General features: G+C 44.7%; 1 protein-coding gene across 6 annotated transcripts in view; it reads right to left on the bottom strand.

Annotated features, from left to right (window-relative positions):
- PDE8A (phosphodiesterase 8A) overlaps positions 1 to 10,531 on the bottom strand; it is a 176,869-nt gene extending 166,338 nt beyond the window's left edge. For 3 of the 6 annotated variants that reach the window (XM_068958029.1, XM_068958028.1, XM_009681315.2), the window contains exon 1: positions 576 to 1,077. In XM_068958029.1, the coding sequence (XP_068814130.1) occupies positions 576 to 641 (66 nt within the window). In that variant the 5' untranslated portion in view covers positions 642 to 1,077. Of the gene's footprint in view, positions 1 to 575; positions 1,078 to 1,650; positions 1,707 to 10,465 lie in introns of those variants that run through there. The other 3 variants (XM_068958033.1, XM_068958030.1, XM_009681314.2) reach the window with 3 other exon arrangements.
- Positions 10,532 to 16,077: the final 5,546 nt, after the last annotated feature.

Here is a 16,077-nt window from a genome sequence, read left to right on the forward strand (position 1 = left end):
TCCGAACGTCACTGTTCAAGGGTTGACAAGAAGCACAGCTGGTCCCTTAGGAAGGTTAAATGTTCTCTGGCGAGCTTGGGGGGAATATTAGAAGTTTGCTGCTGGACATCAAGTTCCATGCAGCTGAATTGTCAATTTGTTTGCCTGAGTTAATGCTTATCTTACCTTATGCTTGCTGTGGTCTTACTAAACGTTTCTAACCTACAAATCTTGAAGCGGTGGCTTTGCTACAATTGTAAGAATTTTCTGGAGTTTCCAGACACCTAGGAAAACTATTTTGGTAGTTTCCACAGCACAGAAACCTGTAGTTACTCAGATATTTGAGACTTCCAGTGGGGTGGATGACAGTTGCTCAACCACAAACATTACCATCTCATTTCTATTTCTAATGTTTAGTACACCCTTGCTGTAAGGAATTTCTGAAGTTGTTTACAAAGGCTGATGCAGAGGTTGTGCAGTCTGGTCCAAGGGCAATGGTTTACTGAAGTCACTTGTAAACAGCAGAAAGAGATAATATTTTCTGTAAGGGGGCGGGGGGGGGGGGGGGGGAAGAGAAGGGAGAAAGAAGTCCTCACCTTGCACCAAGGACCATTAGAGACAGGGCTGCTTTCCAAAATATCTCCTCCTTCATTTTCTTCCATGTCTCCTTAGTTGAAAAACTTTGGTTTCCAATGAAAAACATTAAATCACCCTCCAGGCAAAACCAAACCAAACATCCAGGCTTTAGTATTCCAGTTTTCAAAAGCCCTGCAGTAGGTCACACACAAGCCTTTTATGGCTGCTTGTCTAATCCGAGATTTCAGATCCCACTTCCTTGCCGGGTTTCACAGGCTTGCCAAGAGGCACAGAGCTTGGCCTTTCTTTTAAGCCTTGACAGCTCCTGTCGTCAGGTATTTATCTCCCTCAGACCTTACTTGGAGATCCAGGTTTTCACATAACAAATGGCAAATGCCGTTTATCAGATTATGGCTTCCCAAGTACTGTACCAGGACAGACACTGAACCTCTGATCATCTCAGGAGAAACTTGACAACGGAGTGCAATAGCGTAGCCACACCTCTCTGCCGCGAGAGCTGGCCTAGACCATAAAATCAGAAGCAAGGTCACCCAGCAACCAGCCATTCCACGTCACTACAGCAATAAAGCCAACTTACATTCAACTTATTGCTTGGGTAGATAAATATTTTTATTAGATGAAAGAAATCGAGAGAAGATGGGGCGGGGGGATGACTATTCTTATCCAAGAGGCATTTATCTTGATCAACAATCAACACAAAGCTCTCAGCAGAGGTGCACAGGCCACCTACAAAAACCATAAAACTCTATCTGCAAATCCTACTGGGGTCCAAACCTTGAGCACAAAGCTGCAAGAGCAGCTCCGTGTGCTCCAGCATGTCACACACGCAAGCCTGCAGGTCCCACACACTGGAGAGCCCACACACTCCTGCGCAGGTGCCTGCAAGACTTAGATCTGCCACATAACCACCTTTAAAAGGTTCCATTTACAAAAGTCTATATAAAATAGGGAGGATTCATGAAATAACTCCCACCCTCCCACAGTCCACAAAAATCAGGCTATACCATATGACCACCTAAGGGAGTTTTGTCAAGCAAATAGATTATTTTTTCAGCAAGCAGAGCAATCACATACCTAAAGGAACGCTCTCAATTTAAAAAGCGACGTTTCTCTCCCAAGGTATCATACATGCTACAGAGCAGGGCCACAATAAGTATAAATAAAAGCAGTACCAAAAGATCAAACCTCTTTGCTCTGTTTACTCTGAGTATCAGGCAGTGCAATTGCAGATAGCTGGTGCCCTAAAATTTCGAAACTGACTGATCTCTGGCATCTATTTGAAGACACACATGACTTCATTTTCAGCACAGCCGCTTGGCACTCTCAGGAAAGGCCACTCATTAAGAACCCCCCAAAAGAGAGGGGTCTAGGGTCATCGGCCGCTTTGGAAAAGTAAAGCCCCTTTTTCCTTTCTATATGTGACCTACAGCAGTTTCTTTCTTGCTGAACAGTTCTTTATAAATACGTATGTGGCAGTAGATAACTTTTTTTTGGTAACTGTGTATAGAGATTAAAGCTGATTCTTTCAAAATATAAAATATTTTGATCAAACATTCATATTGGCAGCATCATTAAAGCTTAGAGGTACGGGGATCTGATTTTAGTCCCCTTTCTGCTACTGAAGCACAAAGTGCTCGAGTGATTTACTGAAGATCACATGCTAGATTATATACTCATCTTTTCATTAATCAAAGTTGATTTCATGAGCCACGTCTCAGTAGTTTAATTTAAAATTGTACTTTAAAGAGTTGGAGATTAAACTTTATAAAATGGTCAGTTAACTGAAAGTGTCTATCGAGGTAATGAAACGAACAGTAACAAGCCCTTAGACCCTGTGACTAATGTGTAACAGCGATCAAGATGTATGCACTATCAGTTATGTATTTACATCAAAGAAATAGTCAAAATCGACAAAAAATTGGCTGGAAGTATAAGGACAGAGATAAAGTCTTTATGGAGAGACAGCAAAGCAAAGGATAAGACTGAATTTGGAAGTCAGCAACCTCCTAGTCTGTTTTTATCCTTGAGCCTATGATTCCGAGAAGGAAAAGCAATAGCTCTGTACCTCGGTTTTCCTGCCTGTTCTGAGAGACTTGTGAGATAGCAGCACATGGCGCTGTTATCTCACAGGAATAGCTGGTTCTGCATTGAAGATATTCACTATCTCCATCAAACTTACTGGCTCTGTCTACTGGCAGGTGGATTTCCTACTGTATCAATCACCCACACAAGCACGAGCAAAGGAAAGCCACCTTCCCCACTAACCCCCTTCCCTCCCACCATGAGGTGTCAGAACAAATTTTCCCTGCTCTGCTCCACCCGATCCAGGAGAAAGAAAAGCAGGGGAAGCCCAAAGGTGTCCTGCCTGTCCCAGGCTCCCCAAGCCCTGCAACATGGTGCTGTGCCACCACCCAGTCCTGACCAGAGCCACTCCCTGGAGCAGGGGCTCCTCGCAGGGGACCAGTGCCATGGTAAGGCTGGGGAAAGCTCTCAGCTTTCCAGCTGCCCTATGCCACCTTCAAGCCTGTAGATGCGGGGGAGCTGTGCTTACACAGGATTTAGTCTGCACCATCTCTCACACAATTTGAGCTACCACTGATGCTTCAAATGGGCCACGTTAGCCGCTATGTCATGCTAGCACTTCTCAGGGGCTCAGAGCAGCTGCTAGCACTTTTTTTGTTTTCCATCCACAAACGCAGTGAATAGGAGTCACGCCAGGCCTTCACTTTCCCCTTGCTCCCGTGCTCATATTTTCCCACTCAGCAACATCTTACCTCTCAAAATAAAAGCTGCACAAAGGTACAGAGGCACTTCCCAGTCGCAGCTTTGGTATTCTGGTAAATCATCTTTATATCCCTGGATCCAACATATGAAGGACCAAGACACAGATGCTTTGAGGACATGAGTGTAAACCTTTGGCTGGAAGGGGAAAAGGGACGAGCAGCACAACGTTTAACACTATCCCAGCCTTATCCCACCGGCCAACACAAGCCTACAGTCCTCGCGGTGCCAGGCACGCGCTGAGCGACTCAATGATAGCAGTGCGGCTCAGGCACTGGCAGCTGCTGTCTCAGCCTGCTTGAGCTGGAGGTCCAGGACCTGCGTCAGCCTAGTTACTGCCTTACGATAGCACTAAGTTGGCCTAGAAGCACTGGTAAAGCTAAGGAGAAGCTAAGGAGGTAATTCCAATACAAGTTCTTTTTAATAAGTAATTCAATTAATTTTAATTTAATAATTATTTGTGCCTATTTTGCAATAATTCAAGGCACACGTGAATTCAATATCCAAACCACCGGATGATGGGCTGAGTTATTTCATTCCCAGCTGGAAGATTCTGCTACACACAGTTTGCTGCTGCAAATATTCACCAGATTTTAAGCTCACTTTCTGTGGTTTCATATGCCCTTTTCAAAACCAAAGGTTTTTCACAGAAGCAGAAGCCGACAGCGCAGGCAAGCCAGCTCAGCCCGGCCTCCTGCGCAGCTGTCCCAACACTGCAGCCTGGGTTCAGGGCTCCCTGTCCAGCTGGGAGGGCAACATAGCCTGAGGCAGGGTGTCTGACGGGGACCCGGGGGGGGGAAGAGGGGAAAGTGGAGAAAGGGAGGGAAAAAAAAAAGTCCATCTTTGCACAGTGATTCACAGGGGCTGTTTATTACAGCAGCTCAGTGCTTCAAGGACTCTGTTTTCTGGCATTCCTTTGAATCTCTTGGGCCGAGATCTCTGATCACTGATTACCTGCTGAATTTTAAGAGAACAGGCAAGGGGTCTGCCCAAAATATCAAATTACTTCGCATTTTCTTGTTTTTTTTTTCTGGTTTCTCTTTGCAGGTCGCCCATTTTGTGACATACTAGCTGTGTCCGAGGTAAGTGATATTAGCCTTCCAAAGTTTACTTGCATTAAATAGCAAGAAAAATTGCCATATCTCATTAGCCATGTATCCTGTGCTTTGCTAGGAGTTCTCCTTTGGTGACGTCCCATGGCAATAATTTTCACAGTGTTTCAGCTTTGAATCAGCCATTTTCTAACTTAAAATAATGCAATAGAAGAAAACACTTTCCATACACAATCTAACATAAGACTTTCCTATGGTTGCTGTAGACAAGCAAACTCACAAGGTTTTCAGCCTGAACCTTTAGCACAAGCCAGACATCTGTTCCAAGTTGTGCCAGATCACAGGAAGGATAGCCCACAACTTGGTTTACTCCAGACTAATTTAGGAAATTAGGACTCTCCCCATGGATTAGTCACTAACTTCTTGGGCAATGACAGGCCAGACACATTTGTCTCTAGCTCGATGGTTTTCCCCCATAAAGCAAGGGTAACAGCTCTTCCCCATGTCAGAAGGCATCTGGGGCTAGATCCTCTAGCCCCAATACCAAGTCATAAACTACACCTTTCAACACCCTCTGCAGGTCCTGATTTCCAAAGATTGTCAGGGTATTCCAGGAAAGAAAAGAAAAAGAAAAGTACAGATGGGTGTAAAGATGGCTTTGAAGTACAGCCCAGGACTAGAGATCAGGAAGTGAGGGCTGTAATTGCAGCTGGGTATCAGTTTCCTTTTTTTCCTTTTTTCCTTTTTTGCGATAAGCCCACGGTATGGGGCAGTTCTCACTCCCTCGGAAAACAGGCAGGAATAACGCTCACCTCAGCAGGAAAACAGAAAGAGATGTTAAATGGAAGGAGCTGGAAAGGCAAAACTCCTCTGCATTTCTAATGCAGAAGCAAAGAGAAAGCCTTCCAAGTGTGCCTGAGATGACTTATTTCTTCTAGACGAGCAGGGAAGACCACAAACTACGTCTAGTTTTGTTTCCTAAGGAAACGGCACTGTCTTATGCATGGGGGCTGCCTGGGTCCCTTAGGAAAAGGGTCAGTTTCTAGCAGACCTGACAGAGAAGAGGCATCTGGTTCACGAGGAGGGGAATTCCAGCAGAGGGAGGAGATCCCGCCAGCAGTCCGCGGCGGGTTCAGCACACGGCTCCTGAGCCGCCAGAGGAAGCCCTATGCGGGAAGGCAGAGCAGAGGGAAGGTGGCCCTGCCACAGAGACAGTGCATTTAGCTCCAGGCTGGGACAGATTTGCTTCAAGCTGCCCAATAGGCGGCAGTGCCGGACTGTAGGGACCCTGGCTATGCCTCCGCACGCAGGACACTCGTCCAAACACACAGCTGGCATAAGCATATAACTCAGACCTCAGGTCTTGCAGGCCTTTGGCCCTGGCCCTGATAAGACTTCTTGTTATGGAGGCTGCCCTGGCCTGTCTGTAACAAGCTGCTGCCAGAAGCAAACGTGTCAGAACAGGTTAATCGACATCCCACTGTAACTTTAACACTATTAGTCCACATTAAACAAAGGATTAAATTTTTTTTCCTTCCTGAGATAAGCTGCAAGGTAGTATCAGGGCTGCTGTGAGAAAACACAGTCTCTTGATAGAGTAAAATAAACCTGTTTGTTCCAGTTGGGAAAGGTTTGTGAGCTGGACTCAGGGGCAAAGTTATTACAGAAACTGCTGCATCTTGAAGACCATCTTGCAAAGGGTTTAGGTTTTGGTATTTGCGAGGCATACCTTGAGCATTTAGCCATTATAAATCTCTTCTTGTTTAGGAAAGAAATCTGATTTTGCATCATACCATGCTTATCTTTTAGCTAAAGTGGGGGCAGGATCTGAATATGCTGGTGTTTGCAGACAGCAGTGGTGCTGTACAGCCAGTCTCTTAGCTTCACAATGAAGAAAATGAGATACAATTGTGAAATAGTTGCCTAACAATTGATAAGGACAAGCACTGCAATCCTCTTCCCTGCCTCTTCTTGGACAGTGTCCCATTTAGCACACGTTGCTGGATATATAGAGAAGAAAATGGCACTGTGATTAAAGTACAAGACGCACAGTAGAAGACAGAGATTATTTACCTCCATCTGATATCCTCTTTCACCATGGCTAAGTAACTTAGGTCTTTGTAATTCAGTTTTTCCTTTTGTGACTATATTTACCATCCTTCTGACAGCCTTGGAGCTCTCTTGAGGAATGGAGCTTTGTAAATTGGGATAGGAGGAAGGAGCTGGAGAGATTTATATCTTTAAAACAAAGCCCCAGCAGGGGCATTGAAAGCAGTGCTGCAGGAGACTTTTAGCAGGCCTTTGCTCCATAGAAGAATAAGGTTTCTCCTTGCCTTTTTTCAAATTAAAGCGGCCATCCCCTTCCACTCTTCCTGGCAGGAATTCCCTATGGTGCCCCCAAACACCTTGCAATATGCAGTGTCAGTTCCCAACTCCAACCATCCCAAGAAAAGCCCAGCCCACCACAAGGCCAAAGAAATTTGATTCAGTCTGTCATGCCCTCGAAGTGTGGATACGTGTAAATCCTCAGCCTTCAAAATTCATGTCTTTCAGGAATGGCAAGCCCACGCACCCAGAGAAAGTCACTGTTGCCAGTATCATACAGAGGGATGCAACGACCACTTTTTCCCCATGACAGGAAAAGTCTATGGTAAACCGAATACTTTTATGTATTAAATGATAGATAAGTACCGACATCATAAGTTATCAAGTGACGATACTTTTAACTTAGTATTAGAAATTCTACAAGAACGTCATACTCAATGGCCATCACGTTGTTTGCTGGTCAACTGCAGAATAAGCTAACAGTTCTGACAAAACTTTTACCAGCTACCTTATAGAGTCTTGGTTACTGAAGTGTAGCTCCCTTGAACACAATTCACTATTACAGCTGGCCAGGGCCAAACTCTACCCAATGTCCTTATAAACCTCAAGCAGCTCACCTAACAGCTACTTCTGAGTCAGCAAGGCACTGAAATAATACAGAGAGAAGAGTGAAGATATTGTGCTTGAATTTAAATTCACTGCTGAAAAGTGCACCACTGATGTACTACCAAGATGAGATTTCAATGTGCAGAAGAATAATGTGCAATTCACAAAGCATTTGCTGCTTCTGTAGAAATGTATATTGTCTTTTGTCCTAATGACTTGGAATTTCCTAAGGGCAATGTCAATAGCTTCCAATTCATCTTAACTCCTCGTTCTTCCAAATATATATTTTTTTTAATAAGAGGGAGCAGTATATTTTCATTAACAGAAGGAAATAGTCTGAACAGTAATCTGAGGGAACAGGGACTGCTGGGGTAAACCGCCCAGCAGTGTGCCACCCACAGTAATCTCACCTGTATCACAGCTCAATAAAATACCAACATTTAGTCTTAATTTCCTGTAGACACAAATACATAATTGAACCCCAAGGAAGGATCTAAAGAGTGAACAATGCCCCCCAAAACATACAGGTTTTGGGGCCATATATTTAAAATTAATGGCCATGTCGATACATTTTTCCTGTGGCACTCAGTCCATGGAATGGAAGTTTCTAAAGGCAGAGATCAATCCTGATTTGGCTCTACGTATCATTTGTGGCAATCTACACAAGTTTACATGATACAGATGACCCTTAAGGAAGCATATCTGACTGTGTCCTAGCGCTCCACAGCAATCACTCTGCCCCCCCCCCCCAAAAAAACCCTACTTTTTGTTGCTGACAAATAGTACTTTATGTACGATCAAACAAAGGATACCTACAGGAGAAAAAGATTTTGAGGTATTCTCACTGACTTTGATCAAAATGCCAACAGGAACAAGATGAATAAATAAAACCGGTTTTAAAACATGCCTTTGGGTACACTGGAGAAAAGTTACTGGCATCACAACAGCACCCTCTAGTGCTGCTGTCACGGGAGTTCACCAGCATTTCCTGCATAAAGGTCGATATTTGGTCTCAGGGTCCAACTTCACTGTTTCTAGGGTGGTCGGTCCCCGAGGTTTCCACCCCATCCCTTGGCCACGCTGGCCAAAGACTGGCGGAGAGGGGCTCCAACTGCTGAGCACCATGCACCCATCACATCCCAGGGGCCAAAGAGGGCCAGGCCTGGGCGGGAGCCACCACAGACTGACAAGAGCTCAGCAGTGTTAGTACCTCTTTTCCCTCATCCCAGTACATATTAGTGTCCCTTTTTGCTCAGCCTTGGGGGAAGTGTTGGGGCACAGCCAGCATGTGATCTCTTACCACTACAGCTCTTGGAGGTCCTTATAAGAATAGGGCGGTGCATCTCTGGGGACTAACCTCTATTCTGCCTTTGGTCCAAGTGGACAGTCTGTTCAAACCACCAAACGGGTGTCCAAGCTCACTGCAGAAACACAGCAGTTTCCCACCACTGAGATGACTGTGGATTTGGGGTTTTGGGAAGGGGTTCTTTGGGAAGAGGCATTCCCTTTCCAACACCTCTCTTACTTCACAAAGTTAAGGTTTGCTTTGAAAATGCTCGCCAGGCCTTCAAGCATCTCACACAGGTGGTGCTAAAGGTTACCTGACGGTGAGCTCTTTTGAGGCTAGAGCCTCAGTGAAGGTTTTAACCAAAACAGGGCTCACCATAAAGGCAGGATATCAACACCCTCTTGTGAGCAAAATAAGACATAGATGACTAAAGAGACAAGTCTGGAAAAAGGTGAAAGACGAAGAAAAAGAAGGTCAGCATTTTATATGACTTTTATAGCAGGCAACTTCTAGATAAAACTGAATCCAGTGTCAGTACTAACAGTGTCTAAATAAAGAGCTGCAATTATTAAAGACCCTTGTGCTATGTTAGCAGTACCTGCAGTACAGTACAATACCTTTCAAATGATGGGAATAAGAAGCAGCACAAAGGCAGAGATTATTTTTTGATATTTCAGTGGAAGAGACATGAGAGACTACTTCCACAGGTTTAAAATAATGTAACAGTAGAGATGCAACCCTAAAAGCAACCCCTGTCATTCACAACAGGATAGGTGCTTAAGTCCAGGTCCATAAACCGGCTAAAAATTCATCTGATGAAACAGACAATATAAAAAGAGATGTTGGCAAGATTGGGTGTGTAAAACAGGGTGGGTGAGATACTGTACTTTCAACCCAGGAAGTTAAGTATGACTTAAAACACCTTCCTGTGCTCCTGAGGTCAGAGACTAAGTGCAGGGCAGCCAGCTGCAATGGCTACCCCTTCTCCATGTCACTCCCTGCAGCTGCAGGCAAAGCCCATGAGGAATTAATGTAGCCTAAAGCTCTATGCACACACCTTCCACAGCTGTTAGCAATAACCAGGTTCATCCCCTCATGCTGCCAAGTGTTATCACTTGCATCTGGGAAGCATGGATGTGAGTTCCTACTACATCAGACAGCACAAACTACCAGGCAATGGTGAATTGTCTGCATCTGAGTACAGCCACGCTCAGAGCATAAATGCCAACTCCATCTGACTGTCAGAGCTGTAGCAGGCATAGGGCAAGAGGCCATCATATCAATTATACTGTTTCTGCCACACTGGCTTTATTCTAATACTCTAAGATGTGGGTGCATGAAATTCCACAAGGTGCTTTAGTCCATCAACCTTTTAACGACTGGCTCTCATAATTCCGAGCGCCTTATACACAGTTCATAATTCTGAGCGCCTTATACACAGTTCTTGTAATCTACCTTTCCCCAAGCGCCTCAAATGTGGCTAGGCATTAGACTATCATATAAACTATATCAGTAATAATCACACTATTTTTGGTCCTTTAGCATCTGACAGCCCAACCAGATGAGGCAAAGAACCAAAATTCCCAAAAGACAAGTGCTGGAACCAAAGCAACAAGTTTCCTACTTCACAATAGCTCTGCTCTAAGGCAGTAGGACACATATGCTATACATCAAAAAACAAAGCCAAAGCCAATCAGATGCCAAGGCAGAAACACAAAATGGTATTGCTAGCCTTTTTTCTCCATGAGAATCAGCAGGAGCACAGATCAGTCTATCAGAACCCCAAGACTGTCACCCATGTAGATGACAGACAGACCAACACAGCTGAGAGAGTTACCTTAGACTCTGCCAGTTCCTCTTCCTCCTTAACCCTGCCAGTCAGACGCATCCTTGCGTTATTCACTCTGGGTCTCGGCCAAATAACTTTGACCTCCCTCTTGTCCTGCAACACACGAAGGGAACAGGGAGATACTATGAACTCCTACATACTCCAGAGCATGTATTTGATTTGCCAAACTAAACTTTTCTGTGATATTGCCTGATTTGTCACAATACCAAGCTTACAAGAATACCATACCAGTAAGAAGCTGTTTGGAAAGTTCTCTTACTCATTCACATATCTGATTTCATTAACACATAAATCATGACAATTCACTATAAACTCATGAATGAGCCACTGACTTGGGACACCATTCATTATCATAAAGCTATTTTTTGCCTACATAATTGAGCTCTGAGACTGCTCTAACAGAAAGGAAGCAGAAGCAGACACTCCTGGGAAGTGATAAATGACAGAGGCCAAGGGGCACCCTGGCAGCTCCAGCACAGCTGAATGCACTGCGTTCTCTCCATAACAGGAATAAAGAGCCACTGCGACTCTGGGAGCTTGAAACAGGGAATGCAGCTCCAGCAACAGCTTTGTCTAGTAAAAATGTATGTGGCTCCAGTGATCTAACTTCCACCAGCACTGTGTAAAGCAAGAGAAGAATTTCTTTTCTTTTTAATATAAAAAACACAAAATTAATTTTATATGGAGACATGTAGACATCAACCTGCTCTTCTTAAGCATCATTATACCAGCTGCAGAGCTGTTCACCAGTTATGCAGTTTGAGTTATTAATCATATGGATGCCCAAACATCAGAACCAAAGGACAGTACTTAAACTAGACAGCAGAAACATTCAGACAACCAAGAAACAAGAGACAACCATTTATCACTAGCACAGACACAGACTGAAGCAATTGACTGGAGAGAACCATTCATTGCCTTCTGCTTCTACATGAAATACGGCAAAAACTACTCTCCTTCCCCACTTTATATCACAATAGCACTTTGAGTTCCCAATCATGAGCTACAAATACATAGTAGGAGACTACTGGCCTCAAAGAATTTACCTTCTTTCCATATCCTCTCTGGTTTGGATGCTGGTACTTTAAAACCCATACCTTACCCAAAAAATAAAGGCACAAATAATCTATATTACAGGCATTTTAAAAATACATGTGGCTTCCCATGACTAACAAAGCCTACTCTGCCAAAGTTTCAGAAGCAAAATGGAAAGAAAATCCTAGCTTCCCAGTACCCATGCCTGGGGAGGGGTTAGCTAATTCCCTACAGCTGAGCTGAGCTGAGTTGAAACTGCCCTGAAAAACTCTGTACATGAAGTGATTTGTCACCTTTCCTTACAGCTGCCACTGATGCAGTGTTTTTGGCCTTCCAGTTAGGCCTATGTTTCTCTCATTTCTTTTGACAGTGCTGTCTATTTAGAAAGCCAAGCAGTAGCAAGTATTTAAGGCCTTCTGAGACGGTGAAAAATAAATTATGGAGAATTCAGTCCAGCCCAACCTTCACGTGGTTTATTTACATATAAACTGCTGCCCTGGAACAGAGGTGGTCAAATGCCATCAGGCCTTGCTCCTCCATCTCATCCAATAGCAATGCCTGTTGCCCATATGTAATTCAGCCTCAAAAAATTGCTGGTAATTAGATATCAAGGCAGAAACCAAACCCTCCTGTTTCTCACCATAAAATCCTATTTTGAGGGTCTTCTCTAACCAAACCCAGCTGTGACACAGGCTGAACTCTCTTGCTGCTTGCACAAAAATAATTTGGAAGACGATACATATGCATTATGTGGTAGCATCTACCATAATAATACTATATGTTATGTTCCCTTAATCATTTCTCTTCAGGTTTTGCTATCTCTGCATCACTCCCTCTCAAATGGGTTACTGGGGAAAATGTTGATTCTCCTCAGCATTTTCCTAGTTCTTCCACTACGAAGAAAGCCTACTGGAGTTTTAAAATGTACCTTTGCTTTTTTTTTTTTTATTGTTCCATTGTCTTCTTCATAAATTCTCTCCTGTAGAGACACAATCATATCTCCAAAGAGCACTGATAGAACAAAAGATGTTGTGAGACTCTGTGTAATTTTGCAACTGGTAATACAGAAGTGCATATCTACCCCAGAGGTACTTGTTCAATTACTAGTGAAAAAATTCTCACTCACTGACTGGACTCATGGGAAAACACTGCAGTTCCCAGAGAGCTATCAACTTTATCCTCCCTGTTCTGGGGCTGCAGGAGACTTGGGCAGGATCCCACAGTGTTTCCAAACAGTCCTCAGAACTGCCATAGCCTGGAGCATTTTCTAGGCATTTATTGTTTAACCATCACTGCACTTCCTAGAGTACCTTGATGTGGTTGCAGTTTTGCTTATGTGGAAACAGATTGGCTAAGCAACCAGTTTAAGGACAATGAAGGAATCAGGTCTGAGTATGTCTTAAAAATATTCACAGCACCAGATCCTCAGTCCCAAAACGATGGTAATAACACTTGCCCAGGTCAAAGAATTTGTGTTAGTGTGACTCTCCAATCTATATTCTGACATTATTGCTGAAACTGAACAGAAACCTTCTGATCACACGGAACAGCTTCCCCTGCCTTCCATTTTTCCTTATTGAAGGAAAGAACATGACTTAGAGACAAGTCTATTCCCAAACCCCTGAAGATTAGGTAAAAGAACTTGTACTGCTGACTGAAAAAAACAAACAACTTCAGAAGCATACTGGTGGTTCCCAAGCTAAATCACTTGGTATTATGTTTGTAGTTCCAGGTGAAAGAGTATTCAGTAAAGGATGAGCAAAATAGCTGGAAAAGGCTGAAATATTCACAAGTCAGAGTTTTGGCATATAAAATTGATGTTGAATACCCTTTCCTAAAGTCCTACCAGTCATAGTCAAGAGAATTAAAAATGGAAAAAAAAAATCTGATGCTTTGAGCCTATACACAGATCTTTTACCTACAGTTCATCTTGCCCAGAAGAAAAGGAGGAGGGGGTGAAGGGTATAGGAATGGAGAAATTCCAGCTAATCTATGTATTAACTTCACCTGATGAGCAAGGAACTCCTGACAAAACTCAAAGAGAAGAAGGAAGTCTACAGAATGTGGAAAAGGGGACAGGCCACTGGGGAGGAATATAGGGATGCTGTCAGAGTATGCAGGGATGCGACAAGGAAGGCTAAGGCCCACTTGGAATTAAATCTGGCAAGGGATGTCAAGGATAACAAGAAGGGCTTCTTCAAATACATCAATAGCAAAAGGAAGACTAGGGAAAACATGGGCCCGCTGCTGAATGGGGCGGGTGCCCTGGTGACAAAGGATACAAAGAAGGCAGAGTTGCTGAATGCTTTCTTTGCTTCAGTCTTCCCTGCTAAGGCCAGTCCTCAGGAATTCCAGACCCTGGGGACAAGAGAGAAAGTCTGGAGAAAGGAAGACTCTCCCTTGCTCAAGGAGGATCAGGTTAGAGATCATTTGTGCAGACTCGATATCCACAGATCCATGGGCCCTGACGGGATGCACCCACGAGTGCTGAGGGAGCTGGTGGATGTTATTGCTAGGCCACTCTCCATCATCTTTGAAAGGTCATGGAGAACAGGAGAGGTGCCTGAGGACTGGAAGAAAGCCAGTGTCACTCCAGTCTTCAAAAAGGGCAAGAAGGAGGACCCAGGGAAGTATAGGCCTGTCAGTCTCACCTCCATCCCTGGAAAGGGGATGGAACAGCTCTTCCTGGAGATCATCACTAAGCATCTGGAGGACAAGAAGGTGGTCAGGAGTAGTCAGCATGGATTTACCAAAGGGAAATCATGCTTGACCAATCTGGTAGCCTTCTGTGATGGAATGACTGGCTGGGTAGATGAGGGGAGAGCAGTGGATGTTGTCTCCCTGGACTTGAGCAAGGCTTTTGACACTATCTCCCATCACATCCTCCTAGGTAAACTCAGGAAGTGTGGGCTGGATGAGTGGACGGTGAGGTGGATTGAGAACTGTCTGGATGGCAGAGCTCAGAGGGTTGTGGTCAGTGGCGCAGAGTCAAGTTGGAGGCCTGTAGCTAGTGGTGCCCCCCAGGGGTCAGTCCTAGGTCCAGTCTTGTTCAATGTATTCATCGATGACCTGGATCAAGGCACAGAGTGCACCCTCAGCAAGTTTGCTGATGATACTAAACCGGGAGGAGTGGCTGACACACCAGAAGACTGTGCTGCCATTCAGAGGGACCTGGACAGGCTGGAGAGTTGGGTGGAGGGGAACCTCCTGAAGTTCAACAAAGGCAAGTGCAGGGTCCTGAACCTGGGGAGGAATAACCCCATGCAGCAGGACAGGCTGGGGGTTGACCTGCTGGAGAGCAGCTCTGCAGAGAAGGACCTGGGTGTCCTTGTGGACAACAAGTTAACCATGAGCCAGCAATGCGCCCTTGTGGCCAAGAAGGCCAATGGTCTCCTGGGGTGCATTAGGCAGAGTGTTGCTAGCAGGTCGAGGGAGGTGATCCTCCCCCTCTCCTCAGCCCTGGGGAGGCCACATCTGGAGTACTGTGTCCAGTTCTGGGCTCCCCAGGACAAGAGCAACATGGCACTACTGGAGAGAGTCCAGCAGAGGGCTACTAAGATGATTAAGGGACTGGAGCATCTCTCCTCTGAAGAAAGGCTGAGGGAGCTGGGCCTGTTTAGCCTGGAGAAGAGAAGACTGAGAGAGGATCTCATCAATGTCTACAAGTATCTGAAGGGAGGGTGTCGAGAGGATGGGGCCAAACTTCTCACTGGTGCCCAGTGACAGGACAAGAGGCAACGGGCAGAAACTGAACCACAGGCAGTTCCATCTGAACCTGAGGACAAACTTCTTTCCTGTGAGGGTGACAGAGCACTGGACCAGGTTGCCCAGAGAGGTGGTGGAGTCTCCTTCCCTGGAGATATTCAAAACCCACCTGGACACAATCGTGGGCAAGGTGCTCTAGAGGACCCTGCTTGAGCAGGGGGGATGGACTAGATGATCTCCAGAGGTCCCTCCCAACCTCAGCCATTCTATGATTAAGCTCATGGCATGTGCAGCATCTTCATCTTCACTCCCTTTCATTTATGGAAAAGCAAGAGGAAACACATACACACCACTTCAGATAATTCCTGTGTCTCATACCACAGTTGCTTCAGAAAATAATTTTGAGATGAAGTCAGAATGTTTATGATGCTTATATGAAGCTGTCCATCAAATAGAGGTCATCATGAAATGATGTCCACATCCACATTCGGCCAGAGCTTTTAATACCTTTAGTTGTATCTTGTGACATCTTGTGCTAAGCACAAACATGAAGGCATTGGCATTTCAGCACTAGATCCTGCAGAACTATGGTAAAGATTGCATACATATGATGCTCCTCCATCCAGCTGTTCTGGCTAAGTGTCCAATACCATTGTCAATAACGGAAAATAAGACTTGGCTACAACAGTACTCCCACTAACTTCCATTGTGTAATGAGCCTTGATTTTCCAGGGAAAAGTGGCCATGCCTACATCAAGTGCTGACAGCTGTTAGCCAGTCTGGTATATCTTGATGCATTCTAGTTGTACAAACATCTAACAGTCCTGTTTCATCCTATCCAACTCTGGGTACAAACCCAT

The sequence above is a fragment of the Struthio camelus genome, chromosome 12, assembly GCF_040807025.1.
Source record: "Struthio camelus isolate bStrCam1 chromosome 12, bStrCam1.hap1, whole genome shotgun sequence".
Classification (NCBI taxonomy): domain Eukaryota; kingdom Metazoa; phylum Chordata; class Aves; order Struthioniformes; family Struthionidae; genus Struthio; species Struthio camelus.